We start from the raw sequence: 20,458 nt of genomic DNA on the forward strand, positions 1-20,458 counted from the left end.
GCAATTCGTCAGCTGTTCATGACTGAAATGCACTGAGAATATCTGTTTTTTAGGGGGGGGGGATGCCTAACCTGAAAACAGGTGAACATATAAATAAAGAAGACAGGGAGGGGGTTTATTCTACTAAATTGCAAGAATACACATACTTCAGTGATGTTTTAAAAAAAATGCATAGTAGCCAAATGAGAGTGTGTATTTTATTGGAATGACGTGTAATCTGATTGGTATGAATGGATAGGTTTCCGCCACTCCTAAAGACACTCCTGCCATACCGTTGTATTACTCTGTACTTTGACTTGACTCTGTGACAAATAGTCACACCCCCCACACACACACTCGGTAGCAACTGTATCCGCCTTCCCGTGAGGAGCGCGTGAGGAATGCGCAGGTGCATCCACGGCGGAAGACGCCAAACCACAACACAACTTTTAGCGGTTCTACCCCGCATCCACCTTGTCTTTAACTTTCATTTTGTGTGGAAGTAGACCTGAAAGCAAAAATACGTTTAACCGCAGTAGATTTGAATGGATTGAAATGTTGCGGAGGTCTTGTGGTCAATGTTTAAACGCTGCTATATTTTTTTTTGGAGGGGGGGGGGGGGGGTTCGTGAGGCCGAATCGTGTGCGACCCGCAGCGACTCCTGTCCCGCGTCGTTTCCGCATTCCCACAGCCGCAAGACTCCCGCGGCCGCGGAGCGTTAAGCCATGAGCTCAACCCCCCAAAAACCAGTTCCTCTCGCTTTTCCACCGAGCCACTGCTGGCGGTGCACTGCCGTCCGACACAAGAAGAGGTAACGAGTGGAGAGGAGGACGGTCGTGACTAGCCTTGATCGCTTTTTTCTCTCCAGGGCTGGGGCGACAGCGAACCGCTTGTTGTACTCGCACTCTATTTTTGTTTAAACCACATAAAACCGGGTGCCTGTGTAGGGGGTCCTTGATGCTCTATGATGGAGGACTGCTGTCGCACCTGTATGCCATGTCTAGGCTGTATGTGGAACTGTATATGGCCGGAATTCCATTACCCAAACGTGGCCATCAACGACAACGACACCGGCGCGACGCGACGTCCCGCGGAGATCCGGACCATCTCAGGTGACATCAGCGTCCCGTCGCCCAAGAAGCGGCCGGTGCAGTTGTACGCGGCGCTGTTCGACTTCGAAGCCCGCAGCGAAGAGGAGCTAACGGTGAAAGAGGGCGATAAACTCTCTGTGATCGAGAAACGGGGGGACTACGTGCTTGCCAAGAAGCTCACCGGTTCTCTGGAGTCCGGGTTGGTCCCTGCCAATTACGTGGCCATCCTCCAGGACGAGTTTGCCAAACACAAGTGAGTGTCGGTGTGGACTTGACTCCTGGCAGCTGCGTCTCCCTGCGCACTGTGCGCCTCGACGCGCGTGACCACCGTGGTCTCCTGTGGGGGTCTTCTTATCACCACAGGAGATCTCTTTTTATCACCACAGGGGATCTCTTCTTATCACTAGGAGATCTGCGGTGCAAAGTCTGTCTCTCGTCTATTGTGATTACAATCATCTTATCGGTTATGAGTTGTAGGCCTGGTATCGGTTCTCCGTGTTTGCCTGTTCTTTTCAAGTCTGCCCTACCTGTATCTCGGGTGGAACTGCTGACACACACTGTTTTAATCAACCACAAAGACTCCTGGACAGTCTCACTGGACTATTCCACACACAGTCATCTTGGCGACAGACGCAACTGTATCAATAATCATTTCACTAATTGGAGCTGTGGTTTCTTCATCATAGCACACCTGCGAGTGTGTCATTGTTACAGTGGCGTCGTTACTGAGTTTGTCATAATAGACTATTGAAGAAGAAATATTGAGGTATTTAAATAGAATGATTCAACAAAGAATAGGCTTCAGTAGTGGTCAGTAGACATATTCTTATAAAGAGTAAATGTTAAACTATCAAACACATTGTGATATCGCCATTAAAAGCAGCCCGCACCTTGTGGGTTTCAGTGAAACTTGACCACTGTGGAAACGGGCCAGAGCGAGAATGAGGCGCGTCTCGCCTCAATAAGAGTAAATAAGGGTTAATTTGAACTTTGACTTCAGGCCGTGGTCAGATTCTGCTTTAATTTACCAGTGTTCACAGGATAGCCGACTACTAACATATAATGTATCCAGTATCACTATTATCACAATGGTGGCTGAAACTAGAGAGCTGGCTAGAACCGTTTTCGCCTCTCCCACGTGAAAACCCTCTGCTGTTTCCATGTAGGCCTCTGTCCATGTCAAAGCATGCACTCATCAGTATCGTCTGGTTAAATCTTTTTTTTTTCTCTCGCCGTTCAGGTGGTATTATGGCAACATTAATCGTGGGAAAGCGGAAACCCTTCTTTTGGCCTCTCAGAACCAAGATGGCTCTTTTCTGGTGCGAATCAGTGAGAGCCATAGCGACGAGTACACCATCTCAGGTGAGTGACGGTGGGTACATGTCCCGCCCCCTTCCCCATAAACCCCTGTCATCCATCACCCCCCCCAATCCTGTTGTTCATTGTTAGCCTTCTCCCTCAACGCACTCCTGTCAACTTTTAAACTGCGCCATCTTTCACGTCATCCAGTGTTCTGTTGTTTTGATGCACTCACATTTCTCATCCTGTCCCCTCCATTATTCCCGTCGCCTACTTATTTTGGCCTTACCCGAGGCCTATTCTTTGCTCTCCTACCGCCTCTCTCTCGCCCTATCTCGCCCGCTCTCCCATGGAGAAGACAGGCTGTTCGACATTTTCTGCAGAGTTGCTTTTAAAATATGCATTATCAGACGCATGTGTGTGTGTGGGGCCGGGGGGTGGGTGAACAATGGGGGACGCTACGTATAAATAGAGGTGTGTGTGTGTGTGTGTGTGTGTGTGTGGGGGGGGGGGATGCAAGTGGAAATAGAGAAGGAAAATGAGTGTGCTGGTAATGTTATTCCAGTCCATGCCTCTCTAGTAGCAAGAGACAAACACACACTAAAGCTGGTTCTTTTTGCAGAAGATATTTTTAGCGAGTAAAAAGAAATCAAGCGCACCATCACCAAACGTATTTCAGCACTGATGCTCTAATGGACGCTCAGCCATCAAACAAGAAACCACATCGAGTATCAAACAAGTTTGTCCGCAATGTACTTATTATGGGTGGCTGCCAGCCCTGAAACATGTTGCTGCCCACAAACACGTTACCACCCACTCTACTGACTGCTGAATGTTATGTATTGGGCTAGCGTGTAGCAAGCACACCTCTCAGTCTTGAACACCTTACAGACAAATCCAGGGTTGTAGGCATGAAGGTTCGCCAAATAAAATCAAGACAGCCGTCATCATCCGCTACACGCCATCGCTGTAGAACCTCCAGCCAAAAGCTATCAGAGAGGTCGACTCGGCTTAATACAAGCCTACAAAGATGGCATATAATTACTAATAGTTTTTATTTCCTACTCTTTCAACTTTTTCTGTATTATTACATTTATTTGAAAGTTGTTCGTTATTTTGTGTTACGTTTGTGCTGAGGCATCACAGCACTTTGAGCTGCATAGTCTCAATGGAAGGTTCAATATTAATATAGTCATATTCATATTATTCATATTCATATCCTCATCCCTGTGCAGCCCGGAGCGAGGGCAAGGTGTACCACTTCCGGATCCAGCGCTCCTCCATCGGGGCCTACTTTGTGTCCGACAAGCTGTCCTTCGGCACGCTGGGAGAGCTGATCAACTACTACCAGAACAACTCCCGTAGCCTGGGGGTGCCTCTGGGCCTGCCCTGCGCCCAGCAGGTAGGATACACGCGCACACCCGCACGCCCTCACACGTATACGCGTCCACGCACTCACATAACACAGGCACGCGCACATACACATACACACATGCACACGCACGCACACACGCATAACGCATACACAAGCCCGGCGAAATGGTCCGGGAAATCTTGGTGATTCCTCCTCTTCTCTCTTTCCTACCAGGGGAGATTGGTAACCTTGCTCTGAGGCCATGGACAAGCCCTTTGTCAACACACATGTACACACACAAACAAGTCAAGCTCTACTGAAACTTTGGTGTTTGCACGGTGATGAGCAGAAGGGGGTTCTGGGTAATGGTAGCTTCCGGCAGGTTACGTAGCGACACGTGTGCACAGTGCCGTGTCTACCGTCGTCTTCTGCCAACAGCTCTCATTGGTCTATAACGTAAGCCTGTACCCTAGCAACACAGAACTGTAACTTTAAACAGTGAGAGCAGAAAAAACAATGAAATACAGAGCAGTGGAGGTTATATTTACAATTGAGCAAGACTATTACAATATAATAGTTTTCCCTTGGATCAATTAAGTAGTCTGACTACTTGTTCCCTCTTCCAAATACTACAATTGGTGAGAACATGAGACCATGATATGCTCTCTAAGTTAAAGTAACCGTGAACATGTGTTACTAACATAACACGAGACAGCAGAGCTTTGCACCCTTTTAAGATGCAAATCTTGACATCACATATATCCATGTCCCCCCACATGCTTATGGATGCAAACTCTGTGGTTTAAAACACATACAAGGACTCCTGCATCTGATGGCCCCTACTGATACTCCCACAGGCACCGTAGACCACGGCTACAGTGCTCCTCCACACTTGGGCAGCAGACATATCTGCATGCTCCTAAGGGCGGACACTTCTGGTACACGTATGCAAATAAAGAGAAGCCTTTAATTGAAACGTATGCATAAAGTAAATAGATGCATAAAATACACACACAGAAATGATGCACTGCAGTGATGGTAAACGTATTAATGATGTCCCTGTCACACACACGCAAGCGCATGCACACGCAGATAAACGAGAATGTATAAGCAGACACACAAGACTGTATAAGCAGACAGTACCCGAGCGTAGATGTATTTTGAACCCCGTTTTGTAGTGTCATCAATCCATTTAATTCCAAAAAAATGTTAATGCTTTTATGCCAGTGTAAGTGATGAGTCTGTTATTCGAGACTGCCACGATCATGAAAATGGCCGAATCAGTCGAAATATAACACAGATACATTTCAATAGCTTATTCATGTTTAAATATCCCTTGCGATAAATTATTCAGCCTATTGCCATTAATATGGAGCCTTTTTATTTCCATCACGTTGTGCCACTAATTCCAAAGAATTGACACAAGAGTTGATGTTTCACTTGTCGTGAAGTAAAACAAAGATATATTAGGAACAGGAACTCTTTTGTAGCTGATAAAGAAGGATGCAAGCGTTTTACGTGAATCCGTGAAAATGGTAGGTGAAAATGGAAGGTTAGAGAACCTCAATGCTGTCTATTTTAAGCGAATCCCACACAGTCTCTGGTATTGATTCTAACCTTATTTAACTTGCGTTGGCGTGACGGTTAGTCACACAGTGGTGCTGCTCTCAGACCAGCAACCTCCCAACTAAAGACAGTAATTTAGGTTGGGAGTAAAGATATCTGAGTTTATCTCTGGGATCATGTAGAGACTGTGGCTGTTCAAATATCTTTATGTTATTCTCATGTATGGAATCAAGATTATTGAAACCGTACCTTTTTCCATTTGATTTCCTTGTTGACTTGATATTGATCATTTATGCTGATAAATTATACCTACCTATGATCAACATGTTTTGTATAAATTAAAGCACTTGGTTCTTTTACTTGGTTTTCATTGAGGAACCAGATTATATTTTAATAAAGTATTTGATTTTAAGTTTGATGATCTCACCCATTTCTTTATTTTACCCACAAGTCATTCATTCTGGTTTTCAAAACCAGTACAAATCAAATCTCAAACATGTTGCGTGAATGATACTCTTTTCTCCATTTTTTATATTGTGATTTAAATCGTCATACTCTTTAATGCAATCATTGCACAGCGACTCTATTAATTTATGCTTTTTCACTTAATTAATTATATAATCTATAATTATTTAATCTATGTCTAAAATAGGAAACGACTCTTCCAACCCGAGGCCAAAGCACTCCATCAGTTAAAAACACTCCAGTTTAAACCGCTACAATCTCCCTGTTAACACAGTTTCATCTGTGAGGCGGTGTGTAAAGGGTCTGCCTCGGAGGGCTGGGGAGGCTTAGAAAGGGCTTGGAGAGCTGCTGTGCTGCTGTGTGACCCTTCCCCTGTGGTCCCTGTGCAGCGGGAGCTGTTTGACATGGAGCCCTGGGAGCGCCCCAGAGAAGAGTTCCAGCTGCACCGGAAGCTGGGAGAGGGCCACTTCGGAGCGGTGTGGGAGGCCACCTGGACCACGGAGCACAGGAAGGTAGCCATCAAGATGCTCAAACAAGGTACGCACGCACACGCACACACATACATACATACATACGTACATACATACATACATACATACACACACACACACACACACACACACACACACACACACACACACACACACACACACACACACACACACACACACACACACACACACACACACACACACACACACACACACACACCCCTTGACCTTCAGGGGCTGGAGAGAGGGTGGTAGTGAGATGGATCGATGTTTGGGATGCGTGGGATCTGCATCAGACAGTGTTCCTCCCCCGTCGTGAAGGATGCCATCTTCATGGCGCGCCGTTGTGTACCATTAGGGCAGCGTTTCCCAGCGTTTTGTTTATTACTGGCCCCTTAAGTTCACCAGCTGTAATTAGAAATGCCCAACAAAGGCTAGCTAGGAAAATGAACAAACATGAATAAATAATACTTCTTATTGTTACGCTTTAATTTTCAAGAAGAATTTTGTATTTTAGTCCTACATCGTCTTATAAATGCTTCAGTGTTTCCAAATTAGTCGACTTAATAACACAGTTGCAAGAGCTTTGGAGTGACCTCACCAATTAGAACTGTAAAGGTCATATTACACACCATGTACATAGACCACCCCCCCAGAGGGATTTATGTACGGACAACGACATTGAACGCAGCGTTCATCTGCCCTTCACCGGACAGACCGCAGCCATGATGAACATTACTAACTGATATACCTCCCCTCCCCCCCGCCTGCCCCCCCTCCCAGAGGACACCAAGCAGGATGAGTTTGTGAAGGAGGTGCAGGCGCTGAAGAGCCTCCACCACCCCAAGCTGATCCAGCTGCTGGCGCTGTGCTCCAGGGGGGAGCCCGTCTACATCGTCACCGAGCTCATGTCCAAGGGCAGCCTCAAGGCCTACCTGGCCTGTGAGTCACACGTACACACACAACAGTCCACTTGCAACATGAAAAAGTTACGTATTAGGTTCATGTTTTGGAAAGACAATATCAACAGCCAGAGGGAAACACGCACGCACGCACGCACGCACGCACGCACGCACGCACGCACGCACGCACGCACGCACGCACGCACGCACGCACGCACGCATATACTCACACACACGCGCGCGCACAGATATACGCACTCACGTACAGACAAACACGCATGCAAACACCCGCACACACACACGCGTGCACACAGATATACGCACACACGTACAGACACACGTGCCTGCAAACACCCTCACATGCAGGGCAACACCCACACACGCAAAAAACAGACACGCAAGCAGGGAAGAATTGACCATTTAGAATATTGAAAACTAACATATTAGGTCCAGGTTTAGGAAAGACAACATTAACAGCCAAAGGGGGGCACGCACGCACGCACGCAGGAACGCACCGAACAATCCACTTATAATATGAAAAGGAACATATTATTATTGTTATTATTTGTATTAACAGCCAGAGGAAGACAGAGACAGGAGTATCACACACACAGATGCATGCAGCGAACAATAGTCCACTTAGAATCAGAGGAAGACGGAGACAGGAGTATCCAGGTCAGATGGAACGATAGGCATGCGTCATTCGAGACGGAAAGGTAACATATTAATAATTGAATGTGTTGTAGTCTATGCACAATGTAGTCTATGTCTATGAAACGGACCAGGACACTGCCTCTCTCTCACCCTTCCATGCTGGTGGTGTTATTCAGCCTAGAAGGCATTCTACTGCATGTTGTTTCTATGTAGGTTTCAATGTCACTACAATCACAACGGCAGCCATTGTGAAAGCCCTATCAGGAGGGTGTTGACATAAGGGTTTAACCCCATTATCACAGCGTGTTCGAGCGCAAACACACATCGCCTTTTCTGTCAAACATGTAAGGCCTGGGCTTCCTTCTATCTTTGTGCTGCAGTGACAATGTCACTTTGATGATGGTGCAAGAATATCCCGGGCCTTACTTGTGTGTGTGTGTGTGTGTGTGTGTGTGTGTGTTCTGCGCACGTGTCTGTCTGTTATGTGTGTGTGTGTGTAGCTCCAGAGGGCCAGGTGCTGAAGTCGGCCCACCTGATCTACATGGGCAGCCAGGTGGCTGAGGGCATGGCCTACCTGGAGGACCGCCACATCGTGCACCGGGACCTGGCGGCCAGGAACATCCTGGTGGCCGAGGACCTGGTCTGCAAGGTGGCCGACTTCGGACTGGCCCGCATCATCAAGGTGATACGTCACTCGTAGTCGTCATGCTCGGAAAGCCCCGATGCTCCTCTCCTGCCCTGCTATGACCTTTGACCGTGCGTGCGTGCGTGCGTGCGTGCGTGCGTGCGTGCGTGCGTGTGCACACGCGGCGACGGTGGCTAAGGAGGTAGAGCAGGTTGACTTGTAACCGGAAGGTTGCTAGTTCGATCCCCGAGGTGTCCCTGAGCAAGACACCCTAGCTTAGCTCACCATAGCACCACAGCATAGCTCACCATAGCTTCTCCCGACGAGCTGGCTGTCGCCCTGCATGGTTGATTCCGCCGTCGGTGTGTGAATGTGTGTGTGAATGTTAGGCAATAATCATAAAGCGCTTTGAGTGGCCACTGGTTAGAAAGGCGCTATATAGATGCAGTCTATTAACCATTGACCATTGACCCCCCCCCCTTAGGACAGCGTGTACACCGCCAGCCGCAGCACCAAGATCCCCGTGCGCTGGACGGCGCCGGAGGCCGCGCTCCACCAGCGCTTCTCCGTCAAGTCTGACGTCTGGTCGTTTGGCGTTCTGCTGTACGAGATGATGTCACGAGGGAAGATGCCTTACGATGGTAGGTTACCACCTGCCCTGGGTTTAAGGTCCCATGACATGCCACCAGGTGTGGGTTGATTAGCCGCTACAAGCCGTTGTGGAAATCTGAGTTCAGCACACATCTAGGTGGACACGCCCACCTGTGATGTCATAAGGGACAGATTTCCAAAACGGCTTGTAACGGCTAATCAGCCCATACCTAGTGGCATGTCATGGGACCTTTAAGGCTACCTCTCACCCAGGGTTAAGGTTACCTCCCACCCAGGTTAAAGGTTACCTCCCCCCCAGGGTAAAGGTTACCTCCCACCCAGGGTAAAGGTTACCTCCCACCCAGGGTAAAGGTTACCTCCCACCCAGGGTAAAGGTTACCTCCCCCCCAGGGTAAAGGTTACCTCCCACCCAGGGTAAAGGTTACCTCCCCCCCAGGGTAAAGGTTACCTCCCACCCAGGGTAAAGGTTACCTCCCACCCAGGATAAAGGTTACCTCCCACCCAGGTTAAAGGTTACCTCCCACCCAGGGTTAAGGTTACCTGCCACCCAGGGTAAAGGTTAACTCCCACCCAGGTTAAAGGTTACCTCCCACCCAGGTAAAGGTTACCTCCCACCCAGGTAAAGGTTACCTCCCAGCTCCCTTTAAGATGTGCTGTTTTATTGTAAAATGGTATTTTTCAAGGTATTATAAATGTTAATAAAACATTGTGGAGAAAAAAAAAAGCAAGTAGATAATAGTAGATAACCACAAGAAAACCTAGCTATCTTGAAGATATCCGTTTTAGTCTCTTTGGCGCCACCTTTGGTGACAGGAGGTATTTAATTCCAAGGATACAAACTGTCACCACCGACAGTTTATTTACTTTTTTTTGCTTACATCTGTGGTCCAAAGGCTCAATCACAATTGTTACGTCATCCGGTCATCGACATGACATTAATTTCCATAAAAAAGTTCAAAATTTGTGCTTTAAAAAACAGTGTGTAGACATCCACCTGTCCCTCTCTGCCCCTCTCCGGCCTCCAGGGAAGAGCAACAAGGAGGTCCTGGAGCTGCTGGCGTCGGGCTTCCGCCTGCCCAGTCCCACGCGGTGCCCCCAGAACATCTACCGTATCATGCTGGACTGCTGGGCCCCCGAGGCCCTCAAGAGGCCCTCCTTCCACGCCCTGCACAGCCAGCTGGACTCAATCTACGCCCGCATCTACTTCAAGACCATCGAAGTGTAGAGAACCACAGACCTTACCCACCGCAACCTCACTTCCTGTCGGTTTCGCTGCACCAAGGAGAGGCCAAGGGGGGGACAACGATGAAGAGGGGACGATGATGAAGAGGGGACAAACAGGGCAGACCCAAGAGAGGAAAGACGTTTTCTTGGGTTCCTACGTTCCTTTGGTTCCTACCACTGCCTCAAAGGAAACACAAGCCGAACATTCTGAGCACTTTCACACCAACCCTAAAGAGTTTTGTACACAGTTTTGTCCTTTTTGATATTGTATTGCTTCTACAAGTGCCAAGTGTATAAGTGTACACACACACACACACACACACATGTAGTACATGTTCGGAGGTTGGGCTTTTGAAGTAACGTATGAATCAGGGCAATGTGCAATAATGAAGTGTGCGCGGATGTTCACTGCTCCATAGCGCCCGTGCTTTTTACTTGAGGACTGGAACGGGCCAACGTAAATCCTTACAACTAATATGGAGCCGAATCGCAACAAGAGTGCCTACGTTTACACCACAGACTGTTCTTCATGGACTACAAAAATGGAGACGCACACAAAAGTACAAACGGATTGCACAGAGAATGCTGAATGGATGATAATGTTATTGTTGAAATAATGCAATTGACAAAAAGATCTATTTTAATCATTTTTGGTGTTTTCTATGCATGAAATTCAACAAGGTAAAAGGAACTAAAGGAAACTTGAGCCATGACACAACTTTAGTCATATATTCTGGGGTAGGCTAGATCAGGTGAATGAAAACAGCCAGGTGAATTTAACGAAGGTATTAGCTTTAGCCCTACAACCGGATCATCCTGTTACACCTGTTCCCCTCTTTATTGACAGAAAGTCTTGTAGGCTAGTATTTAGTTCCAGCTAGAGGGACTTCATACAAAAGCATGGGGCTAGCCTTGTAGCTTTTGTTAAGATAGTACATGAACAAACGGAACAACTTTGAACTCCACAAACTGTGTGCCGTCTATGGCTTTAGGCAAAAGTCATAAATCCATGGTCCATCACCATTCTTAAGCTGGGATCCAATTAAATCATAATTAACAATAGTTCTACAAATTTTCATTCAAATCACTTCAAATAAATTAAGTAATAAAAGGAAAAGTAGCGCAAAAAAAAAGTACATTTTCGAGAAAATACAAAAGTTTTTTATTTGGGCGCCTTAATCCTATCCCATCCCTGCATCAGATCCAGATCGAGGAGCGCCAGAAGACAATACGAGGGTGACGCATCCGCAGGTATCGGCCATCTGAAAGGGCGGAGTCTTACCGGCAACATGTTGCACTTTATTTTTTTTTCAGGAAGGTAACATGCCAAAGTCTGTGGCAATTGTCACAACTTGTCGCAGTTCAAGTTCAAACGAGTTTCACCCTTGACCTGCTCAACGGGCGGGTGTGCTCCCGCGCCTTGGTCCCGTCCAGGATCCTCTCTTTATGGGGGGATATTGTTGCAAAGCTTGCCGGTGTCGGAATTTCTTGGACGAAAAGATTTTCGGGCACAAAAATGTCGATAGGGTGAAAGTAGAGCAGCCGGAAAGGGATGCAGAAGTTCCGACCGGGGACACGAACATAGATGGGTCTTCGATCTACAAGGCGCTTTTCCCTTACGAATCCCGGCACGATGACGAATTGTCCTTCCAAGAAGGAGATCTTTTCCATGTCATCACTCGCGACGGTGACTGGTGGACCGTGCGGAAGATAGACAAGGATGGGTGCGATTTGGGTTCTGGTTTCGTCCCGTTCAACTACCTGGAGAAGGAAGAGTCTATGGACGCACAACCGTGAGTAGTACCATGCTCTGAGCTCTCACTGGAGCCTGCGTGTTCACATCTCCGTACAGAGCCTTTAAAGAGCCAGTCAATTACTTGAATAAATCAAGTATATTAACTACTGCCAGTCAATAATAAAATACGCGATAAAACATTTTTTGTTTATTTCTTTGCTTTTTATTTGTGTCGTTGAGAAACGTTTGATTGAGACACGCACTCGCGCGCGCGCGCACACACACACACACACACACACACACACACACACACACACACACACACACAAATGGCATTCATTAGGGCTTTAATCTCTCTCTCTCTCTCTCTCTCTCGCTCAAGGAGACACACACCCCATGTAATGTCAATCACTCTGTCTGTAAATAATGTATGGTTTTTGTCTTTTGACGGTTACCACCACTCACTGTACTGTGGGCTTCTCTCATTGGCATGTGACCCAGCTGGTATTTTGGGAAGATGAGTCGGTTTGAGGCACAGAGCCACCTCACTGATCCAAAGAACAAGAACGGTGCTTTCCTGATCCGCATGAGCCCGAAGGACAGCGTGGGATACGTGCTCTGTGGTGAGAGAGTAGAACTACACAAATGACGACCACTGGCCAATTTTTCACAAGGAGCTAAATTCTGACACAGGTGGATTTTCCAGTGCAGAATGTAGGCCGTATAGACTGTATAATACAGTGCTGCATATACTGCATATATAGAGATAGGAACTAAGCTGTAGAACTGTATCCTCTAAATCGCTATGGAAACACAATCAATCAAAACAATTTGATAAATCAACAACATCAGCGCTATTAAAGTTAATCTTTAATACCCTTTGTGTAAAATACAGAAGAGCAGTTGTTTGTGGATAATCAGCTGGCAGACTTCCCAGTGCTCGACATTAGCCTGTCTCCATGACTGGTGCCTGGTTATGGGATACACAAATGCTGACATTTAATTTTGATCTATGTGCTGTCAAGGGCAGAGCAAATATTTTTTAAGGTTAATCGGGTTTGGTAGACCAATCTGAACCATATATGTTTAAAATATGTGTCTAAACATATTTTTTATTATATCAATGTGTGAGTGTGTGGTTGGACTTTGCCATGATGCTGAAGCCTGGCAAATCCAAAGCAGCCGCCTGACTTCAGGTTGTGAGGGGCCTATGCATAATGTGTGTGTGCGTGTGCGTGTGTGTGTTTTTGTATCTGTGTGTGTGTGTGTGTGTTTGCATGCATGTGTGTCTGAACGTGTGTGCATGTATCTGTGTGTTTTTGGATTCATGTGTGTGTCTGAAAGGGTGTGCGTGCATCTATGTCTTTGTGTGTGTGTGTGTCCTGTATCTGTGTGTTTTTGTATTTGTGTGTGTGTGTGTCTGTTTTTTTGTGTGTGTGTTTTTGCATTTGTGTGTGTCTGTGTGTGTTTGAGTGCATGCGTGTGTGTGTGTGTGTCCTGTATCTGTTTGTTTTTGTATTTGTGTGTGTGTGTGTGTGTTATTTGTGTGTGTCTGTTTTTTTGTGTGTGTGTTTTTGCATTTGTGTGTGTCTGTGTGTGTTTGAGTGCATACATGCGTGTGTGTGTGTGTGTCTGTGTGTGTGTGTGTGTGTGTGTGTGTGTGTGTGTGTGTGTGTGTGTGTGTGTGTGTGTGTGTTCCAGTGAGGCAGGGGAGCAAAGTGAAGCACTGTTTGATTGGCCAGAGAGACGGTGAGTTCACCCTGGAGACGGCTCATATGTTCAGCTCCCTCGGTGACCTGGTGCTCTTCTACCAAACACACCAGATCTGCACCCGCCAACCACTGGGACAGCCCTGCAAGAGGGTACAAGGCTGTGTGTGTGTGTGTGTGTGTGTGCGTGTGTGTGTGTGTGTGTGTGTGTGTTTAAGTTTATGTTGCTGTGTGTGTATGTGTGTGTGGAAGGGTGTGTCTGTGTGTCTGTGTGTATGGAAGGGTGTAAAAGTGTATGTGTGTGTGTGTGTGTGTGTGTGTGTGTGTAAGTTTATGTTGCTGTGTGTGTATGTGTGTGTGGAAGGGTGTGTCTGTGTGTCTGTGTGTATGGAAGGGTGTAAAAGTGTATGTGTGTGTGTGTGTGTGTGTGTGTGTGTGTGTGTGGAAGGGCGTAAAGGTGTGTGTGTGTGTGGAAGGATGTGCGTGGAATGGTGTGAAGATGTATGTATGTGCGTGTGTTTGTGTGTGTCGTGTAAGTGTGTAAAGGTGTATGTGAATCTGCAGCTGTCTCTGTGCATCTTCCTCTTTTTGATAGAAAGAAAAGGAACTACGGACAATTATACACATTGTTTAAACCGTAATAATAATTTTAACAAGATGTGGTCTAGACGCAGAGACACCTGTGTGTGTGTGTGCGTGTGTGTGTGTTCCCTGTTGTGCAGAGGGCTGGGAGCGGTAGAATGTGTTGTGATCACGGTGTCTCCCCCCCACCCACCCACCCCTGGCCCCCCAGAGAGAGCCCCATCCTGCAGACCTCTCCAAGGCCACGGTGGATGAGTGGGAGCTCCCCAAGGATGAGTTCACCCTGGAGGAGCAGCTGGGCAGCGGCTTCTTTGCCGAAGTGTACCGTGGCCGCTGGAAGAACCGCATCAACGTGGCCATTAAGATCATCAAGAGCGGTAAGCTTTCTGGTGCCGCAGTAATGTTTTAAAAACATTTTCTAGAACATTATAGATTCCCAATTTAAAAAACAAAACAACATTTATTCACAATAAAGTTCCACAACTCTTAACCCATTTGTGCCGGCTGCTGCGCGGCGCAACATTGTATTTACTAGATACAAGCCGGCGCGTAACACTAGATAAGGTTATAGTGCATTGGTAGCTTTCTAAAACCACAATAGCGTTCAAGATCCAACATAGACCAAGATGACACATACGTATATAGGTGCTGGAACACAGCCCCAACCAAGTTCAGCCCCTAAAATTATATCAAATTATGAATGGATAACATTTTTAAAGAAAGGGCAGCCAGGTAATTATTTGGCAGCCCTTCACATTCTTGAGGCTCCTGCTTCACATCAGTGCAGATTCTTTATTTACAGTAATTATTACCCACTCGTTAGTGTCAACAACTCTTGGCAAGCATCACAGATTTACCTGAAGATCAAAGTCTTTCCACTTATTCTCCACAAACACAATCCAATACAGAGGATTTTACCAAAATATTACAATTTAAAGCTTTATTTGACTTGACTTGACTATGACTTGACCAAAGCGACTTCAAATTAAATTTTATTATGCTATGGTGTACTGAAGTTGCTTTTGTTGTCTGATCCCAGACGCATGTAAATACACATAGGTCGTGTAACTCTCCAGCTGCTGGCTGACGCATTAAAGAGACCCCCGCAGAGATTCATCACTCTATATCCCTCTTTATCACTCTTTACTAATACCAAGCAGAACCTGCATCCAGGATGAAAAGTACTGTGTTTGGTACACATCAAACCCTTGCAAAGTTAGTAATGCCATGCATGGTAATGCCATGCCCTGGAGGAGAAACCGACTGAATACTGGGCATACTGAGTGTGAGCGGTAATAATACAGTGTCATCAGTGGCGTCTTTAGTTGATGCTTTAGGGTGTAAAGATCTAGGTAAAACGCACTCCATCAATAATCAAATCTAACACGATCGAGTCTTGCTATGATCGATATCTATTATTATTTATTTGCGTAACATAGACTTCAAAATCAAAAACTGGACTCTAACGCTGTATCAGAACTTCCATGGTTGCAGTTAGAAAACCAGTAAGACCACTTGACCGTCCCACAACCACATCCTACGGCCTCAGCCGCTCTCTGGCCATCTGCACTGACTGGTTTGCGCTCACAGGTAGAGAATGTAGATCAAATAACAGTTATAATAATATAATCGGAATAAACGTAATCTGAAGTCTAAAGGATAACAAGAGCGAATCATTATCAAGAGCTTAAACAATGTGAGACCGGGAGTCACTGATCATTGTAGTGTAGTGTAATGCACTGATTGATTGCACTGAAACCCAGCGTTATTCCCAGAAGAGAGAGGCATGTTCTAAATACCTGAGTACAGCACAGAGGCATTCCTTTAACTATAGCAGCTTGTTCACCATCGGCTGGCAAAGAGCAACACGGCTGGAATCACATTCCAAAGACATCATCATTTTGAATGGTATTGTGGCGGCCCTGAGTCTGGCTCGCTTCCTTGTTTGACGCGCTACCAAAAAAAGACTTGCTGAGAACCAAAAGAAAAATGTTGAAGTTACTTGAACTGAACAAATTTCGATTTCTTAGAATGTCCGCAAAGTATAATCAAAGTAAATACAGCGATCAAACGTTGAAATCAAAAGAATATTGGATCCAAATACTGACACCCAGTCACTCTCTCTTCCTCCATACAGGCCACACCCTTATGCGTGTGAATAGGTGCTTAATAGTAATTGAGTGTCACTGCCACATATCCACGTGACCCAGCTCTTAATCACACCGCAATCACACAATAACAAATAACATTACAAACCTTAATAAATAGCAATATCACAAATATTACATTAAATTATTCCTGGCTCCTACAGTCATATTATATATTAACATACTCTACAAATCTAGCCCAAATTCTAAGAAATCATATATCTATGACTATGTTCATGTACGTATCTATGACTGTGTAGGTGAACGTATCTATGAAGATGTACATGTATGTATGTATGACTATGTAAACGTACGCATCTATGATTATGCACATGTATGTATCTATGTCTGTGGACACGTGCATATCTATGGCTTTGACCATGTACGTAGCTATGACTACACATGTACACATGTGTGACTCTGTGCCTGTATGTATCCGCGGGCGTGTCTGGCGTCTCCTCAGACACTGAGCTGAACCATAAGGAGTTCCAGCGGGAGGTGCAGATGCTCAAAGCGCTGCGTCACCCTCACCTCATCTCCCTGATGGCCGTGTGCTCCGCCTCCCCCCCCTATTACATCATCACCGAGCTCATGCAGAGGGGCAACCTGCTCAGCTTCCTCCGAAGTAGGCGTGTGTACGCGTGTGTGTGTGTGTGTGTGTGCGTGTGTGTGTGTGTGTGTGTGTGTGTGTGTGTGTTTGTGTGTGTGCGTGTGTGCGTGTGCGTGTGTGTGTCTGGTAAAGATCTTTATTTTGACAGCTTTTTTTGCACATCTGTAATACATGTGGTATTACGTAACTTTATCAAATGGTTGGAAATAACACACACCTGTGTGTGTGTGTGTGTGTGTGTGGTGGTGCTAGTGTGTGAGTATGTCATGTGCGTGTTGGTTCACCTGTTTAAGAATTTTTTTTTTCTTTGTAGTTTCGGGTTCAAGTTCTAGAAACGCATGACAATCACCCCTCCTTCTAGGAACGGTGATTATTTTGTTTGCCATTGTGTTGATTGATTATATTTCTGCTTGTTTTTGATTGGCCCCAGGTAAAGAGGGGGGGGCACTAGAGGCGGAGCCTCTGATTGACATGGCTGCCCAGGTGGCTGATGGGATGTCATATCTGGAGGAGAAGAATAGCATCCACAGAGATCTGGCGGCTCGCAACGTCCTGGTGGGAGAAAACTACATCTGTAAGGTGGCGGACTTTGGACTGGCTCGGATCATCAAGGTATAGCATGTGGTGATCTGATCATCTAGTAGTAGTAGTAGTTTCATCTTTGGCCTTTACTATCGTCTATTTCTATCTGTGTTTCCATGTGTGTATGTAACTATATATGTGTGTGTGGGTGTGTGTGTGTGTGTGTGTGTGTGTGTGTGTGTGTGTGTGTGTGTGTGTGTGTGTGTGTGTGCGTGTACATGTGCGTGTGTGTGTGTTTGTGTGAATATCTCTTGAACTCATTCAGTATAGTCTGTTTTAAAATGTATGTAAAGTGCCTTTATCGGTCTTGAAAATAACTTCAAACAAAATGTTAAGTTTTTTATATTATTATCATTGGGTGGGCAACAGTCTGCAGCTACTGAGATACTTGTGTTCCTTGAGTTGCTTGTATTGCATGCTGTCAGTGGCTGTGGCTCTGCTTTGAAACGGAGGTACTTGGTTGACGCAAGTCTTGGTTTTACCACTCTGTTTAGTTTATTGTTCCAATCTCTGTTTTCCCACCTGCCAATCCTCCCATCCACCCATCCGTCCATCATCCATCATCCAACCATCCATTATTCATTTGTCACCCAACCAACCACTCATTCATCCATCCATCCATCATCCACCCATTCATCCACCCATCCATCCAACCATCCATCCATCCACTGATCAAACCTCCTGGTCCCTCTCTGTTGTTCAGGAGCCCTTCTACATCACACTGGACCGGAAGATTCCGTACAAATGGACCGCCCCGGAGGCCATCAGCCACGGGAAGTTCTCCAACAAGTCCGACGTGTGGTCCTTCGGCGTGCTGCTGTATGAGATCATGAGCCACGGAGGAACTCCCTATCCAGGTGGGTGAATGGAGGTGGAAAACCATGTTCTCGAATCGCATTCGGATTCAGCAATAGTGGCCAGTCATGGGAGTGTCAGAATACCAAGGATTGTTTTTCAGAAGACGTGTTTCACGGATGCAAAGATCCCTCTAATATCCGTTATCGCTGTTCTTCCTGTTAAGTAATTGGTTTTGAGCTAATATAACGTGTAGCCTGCTATACTGTGCCCTGAACTAAGTCTTGGGTTCTCTACTGAAAATACACGTTTTTTTTTTGCCTGCTTCACGATCATATTCTCACATTTCCTTTTTCAATGTCGCCGTGTTTATTCTCGTTCCTCACAGCCCTCAACAATCAGGAAGTGTATCAGCAGGTTGCCACCGGTTACCGTATGCCAGCTCCTCCCAGCTGCCCTAAAGCCATATACAGCATCATGACGGAGTGCTGGCAGGCAGACGCAGACTCCAGGCCCGACTTCAAAGAGCTCTGCATGCGGCTGTGCTGCGGCACTTATGAATTTAAGTGAGGCTCTGGCGGCAGCTCTTGTGTGCTGTCCCAAGGAGCAGTCGAGACCTGAATAGCAAAGATGGTTGCGGTTCGTCTGAATGATTGTCTTGGTTTCATGAATGATATATAATATACAAAGAGAAACCAATGTTTTAGGATGGACGAAGGGAATGCAACATGTACACGTTATGTTTCAGCCTTTTTTGAAGTTTGGCTGTGTATGTGTATATTGTTCTTAGGGTGGAAAACTGGCCACATGATATCACGAATCAAAACGAGTTATGCAACCTTATTAGTGTACATTAGTGTACATACAGTGTATGTACACTAATGTACTACACTGTATGTACACTAATGTACATTACTACTTAATGTATTACTTTTGTTTATTAAATCTGTTTTTTAAATATGATATCCATAATGGGCATCAAGGAATTGTTCATGTTAAACGCCACAGAACAGCCACTCTCACTCAGTGAGGTATTCAGTGTTGCTTCAACAGCCAGACTCGTATACATGCAAGCTGCCTCCAGGGCTCCATGCAGAGAAACCAAGCAGGGCCAGGATCTTATATTCACACTTAGTCCTTCTGAGAACCTCTCGTTGAATCTGAAGTTGCTGAATAAAAAACATTGCTGGATAGGCCTTTGATTGGGCTAGTGAAATTAGCCCAATCAAAGTAAGGTTCTTGATTTTGACATAAAATTAGAATCGTATTATTTGTGTTACTCAACATATGGTACGTTATGTATTAGGCCTATAGTCAATGACAGGCCACACAATAAATGACCATTTGTGATTATGATATGTTTTTCTATTAAGAATAAAAATAATTGTATTTCAAAGAATACTCGAAATATTGAAGTCCTATATTGAATAGATTTTATTTTTTGCGTCCGTCAGTGAGATGTCATGTCTGCTGTATGAGCACAAGGGCGCAGCAGAGAGCACGTTCTCTGATCATTTGCAGCACTGCCGACTAATGCGCTGGCATGCAACCTTGTTTAGTTTGGTTACACACCATGCGTTTTTACAAGACACCACATCTGCCAGCAAGTTCTTGGTATACTTTACATATGTATTAAAAGATATTGCCCAAGTATACGTTTTAAGTAGGTGTGTAACATATAGGCTTACATAATATTGATAATCACAATACATTATATTTATCCAGCACTTTTTTAAATACTCAAAGACAGATAGACCCTCAAAGACAGATAGACAACGAACAGGGTTGGAGATGGGAGGTAGGTGGGGGTGTGACACTGGAGGGGATGGGGGAGGTGGGTGGGGGTGTGACACTGGAGGGGATGGGTGAGGTAGGAGGGTGGGGTGTGACTGGAGGATGTAAGGAAGGGAGATGGGTGAGGTATGCCTGGGCCGATGTGTCTGTCTCTGATGTGGCCACAATATTTATATGTTGTTGTAAAAGGAGCTATGCAGGCTTAAAGCACCGATGAAGAGATATTCAGGATCTCAACCTGG

At 45.8% G+C, this 20,458-nt stretch overlaps 2 protein-coding genes across 2 annotated transcripts; both read left to right on the forward strand.

The window, feature by feature from the left end:
• The first annotated feature begins 614 nt into the window (after nt 1-614).
• On the forward strand, nt 615-10,909 carry srms (src-related kinase lacking C-terminal regulatory tyrosine and N-terminal myristylation sites). The gene is made up of 8 exons (XM_079738454.1): nt 615-1,323; nt 2,311-2,432; nt 3,605-3,771; nt 6,144-6,291; nt 7,029-7,187; nt 8,302-8,483; nt 8,911-9,067; nt 10,064-10,909. The coding sequence occupies exons 1-8, from the start codon at nt 944-946 to the stop codon at nt 10,261-10,263; spliced, it is 1,515 nt and encodes a 504-aa protein (XP_079594580.1). The 5' UTR covers nt 615-943; the 3' UTR covers nt 10,264-10,909.
• Nucleotides 10,910-11,587: 678 nt separating this feature from the next.
• ptk6b (PTK6 protein tyrosine kinase 6b) lies at nt 11,588-19,820 on the forward strand. The gene is made up of 8 exons (XM_079738455.1): nt 11,588-12,055; nt 12,499-12,620; nt 13,699-13,859; nt 14,500-14,665; nt 16,899-17,060; nt 17,476-17,657; nt 18,331-18,484; nt 18,811-19,820. Exons 1-8 carry the CDS (start codon nt 11,709-11,711, stop codon nt 18,990-18,992), a joined length of 1,476 nt encoding a protein of 491 aa, XP_079594581.1. The 5' UTR covers nt 11,588-11,708; the 3' UTR covers nt 18,993-19,820.
• The last annotated feature ends 638 nt before the right edge of the window (nt 19,821-20,458 follow it).

The sequence above is a fragment of the Pollachius pollachius genome (assembly GCF_949987615.1).
Source record: "Pollachius pollachius genome assembly, chromosome: 6".
NCBI classification, from domain to species: domain Eukaryota; kingdom Metazoa; phylum Chordata; class Actinopteri; order Gadiformes; family Gadidae; genus Pollachius; species Pollachius pollachius.

Coding starts and splice junctions, on each gene's coding strand:
- srms (XM_079738454.1), top strand. CDS start 944: ATGATGGAGGACTGCTGTCGCACCTGTATGCCATGTCTAGGCTGTATG. Junction 1,324..2,310: donor GACGAGTTTGCCAAACACAA/GTGAGTGTCGGT, acceptor CTCGCCGTTCAG/GTGGTATTATGGCAACATTA. Junction 2,433..3,604: donor CGACGAGTACACCATCTCAG/GTGAGTGACGGT, acceptor ATCCCTGTGCAG/CCCGGAGCGAGGGCAAGGTG.
- ptk6b (XM_079738455.1), top strand. CDS start 11,709: ATGGGGGGATATTGTTGCAAAGCTTGCCGGTGTCGGAATTTCTTGGAC. Junction 12,621..13,698: donor CGTGGGATACGTGCTCTGTG/GTGAGAGAGTAG, acceptor TGTGTGTTCCAG/TGAGGCAGGGGAGCAAAGTG. Junction 17,061..17,475: donor CCTGCTCAGCTTCCTCCGAA/GTAGGCGTGTGT, acceptor GATTGGCCCCAG/GTAAAGAGGGGGGGGCACTA.